The sequence below is a fragment of the Lytechinus variegatus genome, chromosome 18 (genome assembly GCF_018143015.1).
Source record: "Lytechinus variegatus isolate NC3 chromosome 18, Lvar_3.0, whole genome shotgun sequence".
Taxonomy (NCBI): domain Eukaryota; kingdom Metazoa; phylum Echinodermata; class Echinoidea; order Temnopleuroida; family Toxopneustidae; genus Lytechinus; species Lytechinus variegatus.
Genome location: NC_054757.1, coordinates 6,723,762 through 6,735,021, shown reverse-complemented (window position 1 = coordinate 6,735,021; position 11,260 = coordinate 6,723,762). Strand labels below are relative to the sequence as shown.

The following is an 11,260-nucleotide window of genomic DNA, read 5'->3' as shown; positions in this document are numbered from 1 at the left end:
AAAGCCAGGGTAATTATGCTGCATATACTGTAGAGCGCTTAGAGACTTCTGACAAAGTAAGTGTTAAGCGCTATAATTATAAGCAAGTATAATTATTCTATTATGTTGATGATATAGGAAAAACAACGCTCTGTATCCTATGGAAAAACGTCGAATAAATCCAGCCCTTCTTATTATTAGAGATGTGTTATTAAAGTTACTTTAACATTTTCAAGTTTCAAACGTTTTGTTTATCACCGACCACTGTACACTTCAAAAAAAAACACTGGTGATAATTTAATACGAGCCTGGTATCTATCAGTCGGAAAACCGTGACATCATGCAGAGGTGCATGTTGAAACAACACCAGACAGTTTAGAATCAAACCGATATTGTTTTAAAGGACAAGTCCACCCCATCAAAAAGTTGATTTGAATAAAAAGAGAAAAATCCAACAAGCATAACACTGAAAATTTCATCAACATCGGATGTAAAATAAAAAAGTTTTGACATTTAAAATTTCGCTTATTTTACACAAAACAGTGATATGGACAATTCAGTGACATGCAAATGAGACAGTCGATGATGTCCCTCACTCTGTATTTCTTTTGTTTTTTATTGTTTGAATTATATAATATTCTATTTTTTACAGATTTGACAATAAGGACCAACTTGACTGAACCATAGTAGTAAAAATGCTGATTGCACATGTTCAGGGAGGAATTAATTGCTGTTTCACTCGACAATAAGGAGAAAAATCGAATATTTCATATGATAAAATTCAAAAGAAATAGTGAGTGGATGACGTCATCGGTGTACTCTTTTGTATACCGACCAGGATGTAAATAGAACTGTTTTGTGAAATCAAGCAAAACTTTAAAATGTCATAACTTTCTTATCATACATCCGATTTTAATGACATTTTCAGTGTGATGCTTGTTGGATTTTTCCCTTTTCATTCAAATCATGTTGCTCAAATGCTAAAGTGCCAAACCGGTATTGTTTCAACGCCTCTCTGGGTGTTTTCCGATATACAAACTAGGCCGGTGTTAATTTTTGCAGTGTACTTTAATAATAATAATAATAAACAGTTCTTGTATAGCGCATATCACAATTATTAATAATGTCTCTATGCGCTTCCAAAGGACTTGGATATTATTACCCCAGCTGTAGCTTGGCTGCCGTAATTACTATGATTACAGCGCACACGCATTTCAAGGAATAAATTCCTGCCAGGTACCCATTCACCTCACCTGGGTTGAGTGCAGCACAATGTGGATAACTTTCTTGCTGAAGGAAATTACACCATGGCTGGGATTCGAACCCACAACCCCCTGTTTCAAAGTCCGGAGACTAATCCACTGGGCCACAACGCTCCACTTTGCATATATAAGGAAGAGACGTGAAAGGCGGGGTGAAAGGGCAGACGAAGTCAGCCCCTACTGATTTTCGAGTATTGAAAAACAAAACAAAAAAGAGAAAAAAGAGAAAAGAAACATAAAAAAGGAAGAAGTACTGTACTGTATATCAAACAGAGCCATATTTTACCCCTTTTTTTTATTAAATTAAGAAATAAATGACGTCACTCATCATGGTCATCTTTTTCTTTTGCTTGCCCTAGAACCATCTCTGAATGTGCAAGAGAAATGCCGTAGCCTACATGCCCCCCTCCCATAGGCTAGTGTCATTCTTGCTCATTACTGTGACAACAGTTTGATGATCGTATAGATAATAATACTAAAAATGATCCAATGACCTTCCTAATATACCTTGGAAGAAAAAAATGTCTATATACTCCTAATTACGGTATAACTTTTCAGATTATAGTGCATTCTGCCACGCAATAGCTAGACTTTGCATTGAAATATTTGATAAGAATTATCCCCGTTATCTTGACGTTATGTCAACCCAGTTCAAATAATACAAATATCACGATTAAGTAAGGTACTTTGACCGAATATCCTGTCAAAGTCGTCTAAGGTCCATAGCCTCAAACGAGGACAAGAGAGTAGGGGCCATGTCGAACCAATGAGGGTACTCTTGCCAGTCACCCCAGCCCCCTCCCCCCATGTAGGCTCCAGTGTACCTGAAATTTTCTGAAAAGTGCCCCCATCCCCTTCTGAATGACATCCAATTTTGTTTGCTAATCAGTGATTTCCGAAAAAAGAACCATTTTCTGTGCAGTGCCCCATTTAAATTTCAAGATTCAGGTTTATTGTAATGATTCCATATCCAACGTAAAGTGTTACAATCAAAGAATATAAACACTTTTTATACGACTGGCCTAACAAAGAGTGATAAAATAACATCTTTTTACAAAATGAACAAAATAGCAAGTGAAACAAAACGAAACAAAGAAAATCAATAAAAAAAAACACGACTATATGCTATAAAAAGAAACTGTTAATTGCATGTAATTTTACATTCGGCATAATTCTTAAAAAATCAGGTACAAAAATACAGAAAGCTATAACCTACCCAACCAGAATTTTAAAAAGTGTAAGGGGGTAAACGAGAGTGCTAATTGGTAATAAAAACAATTTTTATTCCTTGCTGAACATGTGGAACTACCATTGTTTTTGTCTCATCTGCATTGCAGAGTGAGACTGTAGGCGCCGCTTTTCTGACGATGGCGGCGGCGTCAACACCAAATCTTAACCGAAGGTTAAGTTTTTAAATGACAGCATAACTTAGAAAGTATATGGACCTAGTTCATGAAATGTGGACATTAAATGTCATTTAGGGTCAATAAATTTAGACCGTGTTGGGGATCAATATCGAAATCTTAAAGGTTAAGTTTTTGAAATGTCATCATAACTTAGAAAGTATATGGACAAAGTTCATGAAACTTGGCCATAAGGGTAATCAAATACTGCTTTTTATGGCTCTGAGTCATGAAACCTGGACATAAGAGTAATCAAGTATCAGTAAATATCGTGTGCGAGTTTCGGGTCACATGACCAAGGTCAAAGGTCATTGAGGTCAATGAACTTTGGCCATGTTGAAGGTAATTATTAAATTGCTGTCATATAACTTTCAAAGTTTGTGGATATAGTTTATGAATTGTGGACATAGGGGCAATCAAGTATCACTGAAAAGTCTTAGGTCACATGATCAAGGTAAAATTTCATTAAGGGTCCATGAATGTAGTTTTGTATCATTATATAAATGGTGTTTTTGTGAATAATCAAAGTCAGCACTGCTGCTATACAGTGCGTATCAAAAAAAGTTTACACTTTGAAAAAGCCCTGGGAATTATACAAATATACAACATGTGGGTAATTTTTTCACATATAATCTTGGGTTTGGGTCTCATCTATCCAATGGTAGTAAAAGTTTTGACAGAGTGTTACACTTGAATGAGCACTGTCCATTTTTGTAAAGCTCGCAGAAATCAGTTTGAGCAGATGCTCATTTTCACGCTGTGTCAAGGACAAAGGGCGAAATCAAACTTACCCTGCGAAACATTTCTTATACGTTTCCCTTGCATTTTTAGTCAATTGAAATAAAACGGATACATTCAAGCATTTTGTAACAATTTTGAAACCAAAATTGAAATTTCAACACTTAGTAAGAACAACCTATACCCTTTTTTGTGCCAGCTGGATCTGAGGACATAACTGAATCTGAACAAAAGTTTATATCAGACATCTGCAGCAGTCTTTCACTAAGTTTTTATCATTTAAAGTGGGTCTACATTTCATATTTCATTTAATACTTGTTTCTCCACACTTTTCCCAAGCTGGTCAATGATTAACAAAATGAAAATCAAGCCTAATTAGCCATTTCATGTAAATCACAGCTCAGTGTAATGCAAATAGCGTCATGATGGTCTCGGTGTGTGGGGGAGTGGGGTGGGGTGCAATGCACTCTTCGAAGTGTTTTGGCCAAGGAAACAAGTTAAAAACGGTAAAAGATATCTTCAAATCAAGTTTACTGGCTAAATTCCACGTGTTCTTCATGATTAAGGTCTACTTTTATTCGCATAACTATTTCAGAGTTCTGCGCAAATCATTTCCCCCTAACTTTTCAAAAGTAAATGGTGGTGCTCACTCAAGCGGAAATATTTTTCGACAGTTATATCGTCATTTGCTTAAATGGATCTATACCAATGTTAAAATGTGGAAAAATCTTCAGGATATTACAAATGTATAATTTTACAGGATTTTTTCTAAGTGTAAACTTTTTTTTGATACGCACTGTTATTGAATAACGTACTAGTAATGCAACTAGGTGAGACTGCCAGAGGCGCTCCATCACTTGTTACAATTTTGTGGTTCAATCAAGATGGTCCTTATCGTCAAATCTGTACAAGTTGAAATATTTTATAATCAAACAATCAACAAAAAAATAAAGAAAGAGTGAATGAGTGACATCCTAAAATCTGCCATTTCCATATCACTGAGTTGTGTATATAACCATTTTGTGAAAAATAAGCGAAACTTTCAACTGTCTTAACTTTCCTACTCATCATCCGATTTTGATGAAATTTTCAGCGTTTTGCTTGTTTGATTTTTCTCTATTGATTCGAATCATCTTAATTTTGGGGGTAGACTTGACTTTTAACAGCTATAGGCCTATACGCATGGGATGCAGAAGCTACAATTCAGAGATCTGCACAGTGGTCCCAAACACGCCTAAAGTCATCTTTGGATATAGACCAAATGAAAGCTTCAGTTTCTGTACAATTGGTCGTTCCGCTGAACCGTTGCTACACTACATACAATCACCAGTGTATGGAGATGATATGCATGGTAAAATGTCAGAAGTAGTGAAATAAATCCCCAGAAAGACGATTATTCCTGTCTAATCTTTGGATTATAACGTTCTGATACACCACTGTACCCCCCCCCCCCATTATGACCAATGCTACGTCCATACAATAATCAGTATTGTTCTCGTTGCGTCAAAGAGACATGATTATGTGGAAGGCTGCAAATTGTTATTATACTCCTATATGACTTTCCAAACGAATTATCCAGCCCTGGTTTGAAAGTTGAATTCGAACCACTGCATATCGAGTCCACCATCTTCCATCTTCCACTACAGGTCTCACGGGCCTAATTACTAGTGGTAGGCCATAGATATTCATTCGAGCCAACCCATTGCTATTTTTTTATTTTGATATGGCTGATTGACAAAGTGTATGCATATGATTGTCCATCTAACACTGATTCTATTTTTGGTAATTACTGAACTTCCTTTTCCCTAATTGGGAAGAAATATCACCAATTTTGGACTATATTATGACTGGCGGAAGGATTAGGGCTATTTTGCTGTTTGAGTTGATGAATCTGCTCCCCCGACGGTGTCTTCAAACACGCCAATTTATTTTTAAAATGAGCCGGTCGAGGGACCCTTTTCTGGTCAGATATGGATTGCCAGATATAAATCCTATCCACTGGTAGTAAACATTCGACCCCCGAATTTCATCCTTATTTTTTATGAATTTTTTAAAGTGCCAATTTAACACATGAGTCTATGGGGAATGAATTAGGCCTGTGAGACCTTCCACTAGAAAGCTGAAATAAGATGGCGGAGCTCACTGAATGGTTCTACCAAGTTGGAGAGACCTTGCTTGGTCTACAGTCATTCCCTGTTATGGTCATATACCTCATCCTCGTCGCTTTGTCGCCATTCTACCAAAGAATAACCAAACCATATTCTCTCCGACAGGTAGATTTTAACTTTATCAATTTTCTTTAAGACTCCTAGCTCTGAAACTCAAAGTCAAAGTGACGAAGTAATATCCTATTAGCTACAAATATCAGCAAGTCTCTGCTCCCCAGCTACATAGTTTACTTGGTAAAAACTAAGATTAACAGGTTTCGAAAATAGTGGTTATCAACCGGCCTGAATTATGATTATTGTGACGCCATTAATATATGTCATGATTGACGTGATTACATAGGTTTGTACGTAGAAAAGATTGCGGGATAGATTTAAAAACAATTCGCTGAGGACAGTAACAACGTCAATCATAAGTGCTTGAATTGATGAATACCTTTTTGGCTTTTGAATAAAACCATCGGTCTCAGCATGCAACCGTTTAGGTGTTTCATTGTTCAGGAAATAAAACTGTAGGTTGACTTTCAACAATCTAAATGTCAAATTTATTCTTTATTTCCATTTATTTATTTATTAAAAGTAGCAAAAGTAGTCCCAGTTTACAAAAAAGATGACCCGACTAAAGTTACTAATTATCGTCCTATATCACTTTTGCCATGTTTATCAAAAATATTGGAAAAAAATTGTGTACAAACGATTGGATTCTTTTTTGTCATTAAATAAAATTCTTATTCCAACCCAATTCGGATTTAGAAAAAAATTGTCAACCGATTTTGCAATTACTAAATTACTTGATAATGTTGTTGACTCCCTTTCAAAAAGAAGTCATATAATCGCTTTATTTATGGATCTAAGTAAAGCCTTCGACACCATTGATCATAAGATTTTATTACATAAATTATATAATTACGGAATACGTGGAGTTGCCTGGTCATGGATTAAAAGTTATCTTTCAAATCGACAACAATTCGTCTCAATTAATGATATTAAATCTCCGTTGTCCTTTCTTAATTGTGGAGTGCCACAAGGTTCGATTTTGGGGCCACTTCTGTTTTTGATATATATTAATGATATAGTAAATTCTTCCCAAATTCTTTCGTTTATTTTATATGCTGACGACTCCAACATTTTATTGTCTCACAGAAATTTAGATGAATTGATCAATACAATGAATTTAGAACTAAAAAATGTTTCGTCGTGGTTTAAATGTAACAAGTTATCCTTAAACATAAGTAAAACTCATTTTGTTCATTTTCAAGCCAATCATAGGAATGACGATTTTCCCAAAGACATTCTAATTGACAATGAGCCAATAGATAAAAAAGAATCTGTGAAATTTCTGGGCATAACAATAGACAAACATTTATCATGGAACCAACACGTAAGCAAAATATCCTCATCAATGGCTAAAGGAATTGGAATATTATACAAATTGAAGTATTTTTTGCCAGAGCACTCCCTTTTAATGATATACAATGCATTGATACTACCATATATTAATTATTGTAACCTTATTTGGGGAAACTGTAGTAAAACCAACCTTGAACATTTACTTTTATTACAAAAGAAAGCTGTTAGAATCTGCACAAAATCAACATATCTTTCACACACTGATCCTCTTTTATCGTCTAAAAACGTATAAGATATATGATATAAATACCATACAAATAGCTATTTTCATGTATAAATATCATTACAAACTGCTTCCTTCTGTATTTACCGATTTCTTTTCGTATAATAACAACTTACATTCATATCCAACACGGACTTGTCAGAACATTCACCTAGAAAATCCTAGAACATTATTAGCACATAAAACACTTAGACATCATGGGCCTGACATATGGAATACATTGCCAAGTTCGCTGAAACAGTTAAGATTCATTTCTCCTTTCAAAAAAGGTATTAAATCACTACTATTGAATAAATATTCACAAAGTTAATAGGCTATTTCTATATATCTTATGAAACACATGTTTTAAAAAACAGGAAAACAACAACTATAAGAATACAAATAAAGCATACATTATGAGGACCAAGCGCCCCCCCCCCCTCCTCCCCCGTCATTATGCACCTGCACCCTTACGTTAAGATAATGTAGTAAGAATAATTATCATCGTTTTCTGGGGTTGCCACGCAGTCAAGCTCAGCTTATAGTGGCAACCCCTGCAACCTTCTAATAATCGATGTTTTAATAGAAAATGCATTATTATTATTTTTTTTGTATGTTTTGCTTGTCAGTTATATGTATATTATTATTGTATTTTCTTTGTTAATATGTTCATGAAAAGTGTTGCAGAAACCAATAAATGAAATGAAATGAAATGAAAATTTATTGTCCTCATTTTGAAAGCTTCCTTGAATCGAATGGAAACTGTATGTCATGAATAATTTTCTTGTTTTTTTTCAGACCATGGTGGTGTATAACTTTACCTGTAGTTTCATCAGTGCATGTACTATGTTTGGTGCTGTGGCGGGAATGATTGCAGCAGGGTCCATCTTTCAGAAAGAGAGCAACGACTTGCTTAAAAACAGGTTAGTATATCTTCTTTTTTCTGCTTTTACAATGTTGAATACAGCGATGGGATTCCAAGACTTGCAACTTTCATAGATCTGCTACCCCCCCCCAAAAAAAAAAAGAAATCATATGTGTTTAAACCCAACTACGAAATTCAAAATCAATGTAAACCATTATTTTCAAACAAGCAGAAGCCGCGCTTATGATTTGCGTTAACACTGAATTTTCCTTGGTCATGTTAATCAATGGGCGTGAGTGTTATGCCGAAGCGCATCGACTCATTAGGGAATTCTAGCAAACACTTCGCAGACACTTTCTATAACGCAGAGAATCTATTGTCATAACCCCTTCATAACAAAGCAGCCTTTGTCGAAAATAGTTGCAGCTAGTGTCGCCCTGGACTCTGATGAACAAACGACATATTTGCAATTTCTGCTGCGGTTTTAGACGATATGCCGTCCCCTTCCACCATCTTTCGACAGTGACCTCTGGGGCCCGTTGCAGAAAGAGTTGCGTTTAAACGCAAGTCAACAAATCAATCGCAAGTCCCAAATGCGCGCTGTTGATTGGTTGAAAATCAAGTTACGCATGATTTTTTAGAGTTGCAATTGATTGCAACTCTTTCTGCAACGGGCCCCTGATCTGTCCATTGTGATTTGACGGACATTATCAATAGATTCTGAACGTTGCAGAAAAAAAGTCTCCGAAATGGATGTCGAATTTTCAAACTCGTGGCCATGGCCCTGGAAATCGGGGTGCTGGAGGTGCTGCGTGCATTATTTTTCCATAAGTAGAACCCCCATAAATTCTAATAGGTGTTTAAACATGGAAAAATGATTATAAGCAAAGTGACCTGTATTTTGTAGAGAAAACCTTTTTGTCTGTTTGTCAAACTTATCTGGACAGAAATAAACTTCATTTGTAGTAACCCTCTCCCTTTTTCTTCTTTTTTTTTTGCTTGCTTGTAGTACTTCAGCAACCCCGTTTAATTGTTCCCAGGGCCTTGTTCGTTGCTTTGCTTCGATTCTTGATCTTCTTACGACTTTATCCGATTAGCTCTTTACACTAAAAAAAAACATAAAGGAAGTAACCATATAGGGTCAGACCCAGACCACGCAAGAGTTTTGAATTATGAATACGTATTAACCCCCGGGGGGCCACTTACATTGACGAGTGGATACCACGCGCGACCAAAAAAACACGTAAAAAGGATGTCCTTTTCACGATAGGGCACGTTACGTACGTAACGTGATAAGGGTGTCAAAAACACAAAAATAATGAAAAAAGGGTATCTATTTCGCTCGGAAAATTACGTGTTTAGGGTCGAATTTGCGGGGATGATAAAACAAAATTAGAATGTTTTATAAAGGATGTCCTTTTTGCCCCAACACTACGTGTTTAGAGTCCTATTTGCGCGAGGTGTAGAAGGTGGGGTCGCACTAAACCAAATAAGGTAAAGCCGACGACCGAAGGACACGTAACAATAAAACATTCCTGTACTTGTTCAGGGGTTCATTTCAGGGAATATTTGCCAAGAGTATCGTTTTGTTTCCAATACTTGTTAAGGGTAGGGTTTCACACGCCAATACTTGTTAAGGGGTGCATTTTCAGAATATGGAAATTACGTGTTTAGGGTGCTTTTCGAGACCCCATGGTCGCGCATGGTATCCACTCGTGAATGGAAGTGGCCCCCCGGGTATTAACCAAAGGCATTGGATAGCAACGACGGTCGAATTGGCCGATCGTTACAAATAATTTTTGTCGAACATAGTCACCAATACATTCGTTCATTTGTTTAATAAATTCGTTTTTCGAGCATTTGTTGATCCCCAGTATTTTCCTTTTCCTCCGTGTAACAACCATGCAGTTTCTTCCTGTACTGGTGCAGCAAGCATCTAGAGCTTCTGGACACTTTGTTCATGATCTTACGCCACAGGAGCCGTCAGATCTCTTTCCTCCACGTCTACCACCACGCCAGCATGGTCCTCCTCTCCGACTACGGCTACCATCACTTCCCGACACCCGGTGTCGCTTTCGGTCTCTCCATCAACGCATTCGTTCACGTCTGTCTCTACTTCTACTACGGCTACACGGCACAGAGGCCTCTCGGCAGTGGCGCCCCGAGTTGGAAGCGACACCTAACTGAGATCCAAATCACGCAGTTCGTCGTCGATCTGGTGCATGCTGTCATTGGCTACCTCTTTCATGGGTTCTGCGTTTATTGCTTGATGTACGGTGCTACCATGTTGTATTTATTCTCATCTTTTTATTACCATGCCTATGTGAGAAAACGTAAAGGAGAATAAAGATATAATTCTAATTATCACTTCGACAAAATAAAGTTCAAGTTCCCCCCCCCCCTTGAATGCAACACTGCATGTGAGCTTTTTTTTCTGGGTGCAACTTTTCTTAGCTTTTTTTCTATCGATACGCCCCATCAACCGCCTGTCCAGCAAAATGAACTCCAGTTGACACACCGGGGCCGCATTGTGGTAACTTTGCCATCCAACGGTAACTTTTTGCAGAACGGCAAGACCCGTTATTCTTTAAACCAACAAATGCACTCAAATTTTGTAGGACTACTACTGCTGCTACTTCTTCGACTACTACTACTATACGATACTACTACGATACTACTACTACTACTACTACTATACTACTACTACTACTTCTACTACTACTTCTACTACTACTACTACCACTACTACTCCTATACTATAACAACAAAAACAACTACTAATGATAATAGTATCATATTTCCACAACTCTAATGACACAGTTAGCTGCTTTAAGGTAAGGGATTCTTGATTGATCGGACACTCAGCTATTTCTTAAAACAATTTTATATTTTTTTAACTATAATTTTTAACCGGGGCGAGTCCCTGCCCTCCATACATCACTGCAGTATTACTAATGCCGTTGAACCTTGATATGGATTCATTTAGCTTTATTCACTTAATTGAGTTGATCACTTATAAACAAATTCCATTGGAGAAGGCCCAATGAGATGAAAAGACCATTCAACTTATTTATTTCATATTCTAATGCAAAATTATTCCAAATACTTAATATATATTCATATATTGAGAGGGTATGGTTTTAATTATGGAATATTTAATATATCAAAAAGATAACTCAATCTATGACTAATTTGGAAATCAATGCAACTTTTACTATATTTCTAGATGATTACTT

The 11,260-nt window shown here is 36.5% G+C and overlaps 1 protein-coding gene across 1 annotated transcript; it reads left to right on the top strand.

Moving 5' to 3' along the window:
* The first annotated feature begins 5,493 nt into the window (after positions 1–5,493).
* LOC121431886 (elongation of very long chain fatty acids protein 5-like) lies at positions 5,494–10,394 on the top strand. The gene is made up of 3 exons (XM_041629665.1): positions 5,494–5,655; positions 7,958–8,082; positions 9,933–10,394. The coding sequence occupies exons 1-3, from the start codon at positions 5,512–5,514 to the stop codon at positions 10,369–10,371; spliced, it is 708 nt and encodes a 235-aa protein (XP_041485599.1). The 5' UTR covers positions 5,494–5,511; the 3' UTR covers positions 10,372–10,394.
* The last annotated feature ends 866 nt before the right edge of the window (positions 10,395–11,260 follow it).

What these genes read in the sequence shown, in the direction of transcription:
- LOC121431886 (XM_041629665.1), top strand. Translation starts at nt 5,512, where the DNA reads ATGGCGGAGCTCACTGAATGGTTCTACCAAGTTGGAGAGACCTTGCTT. An exon ending in AACCATATTCTCTCCGACAG is followed by an intron (nt 5,656 to 7,957) that starts GTAGATTTTAAC and finishes GTTTTTTTTCAG; the next exon opens with ACCATGGTGGTGTATAACTT. An exon ending in AACGACTTGCTTAAAAACAG is followed by an intron (nt 8,083 to 9,932) that starts GTTAGTATATCT and finishes ACAACCATGCAG; the next exon opens with TTTCTTCCTGTACTGGTGCA.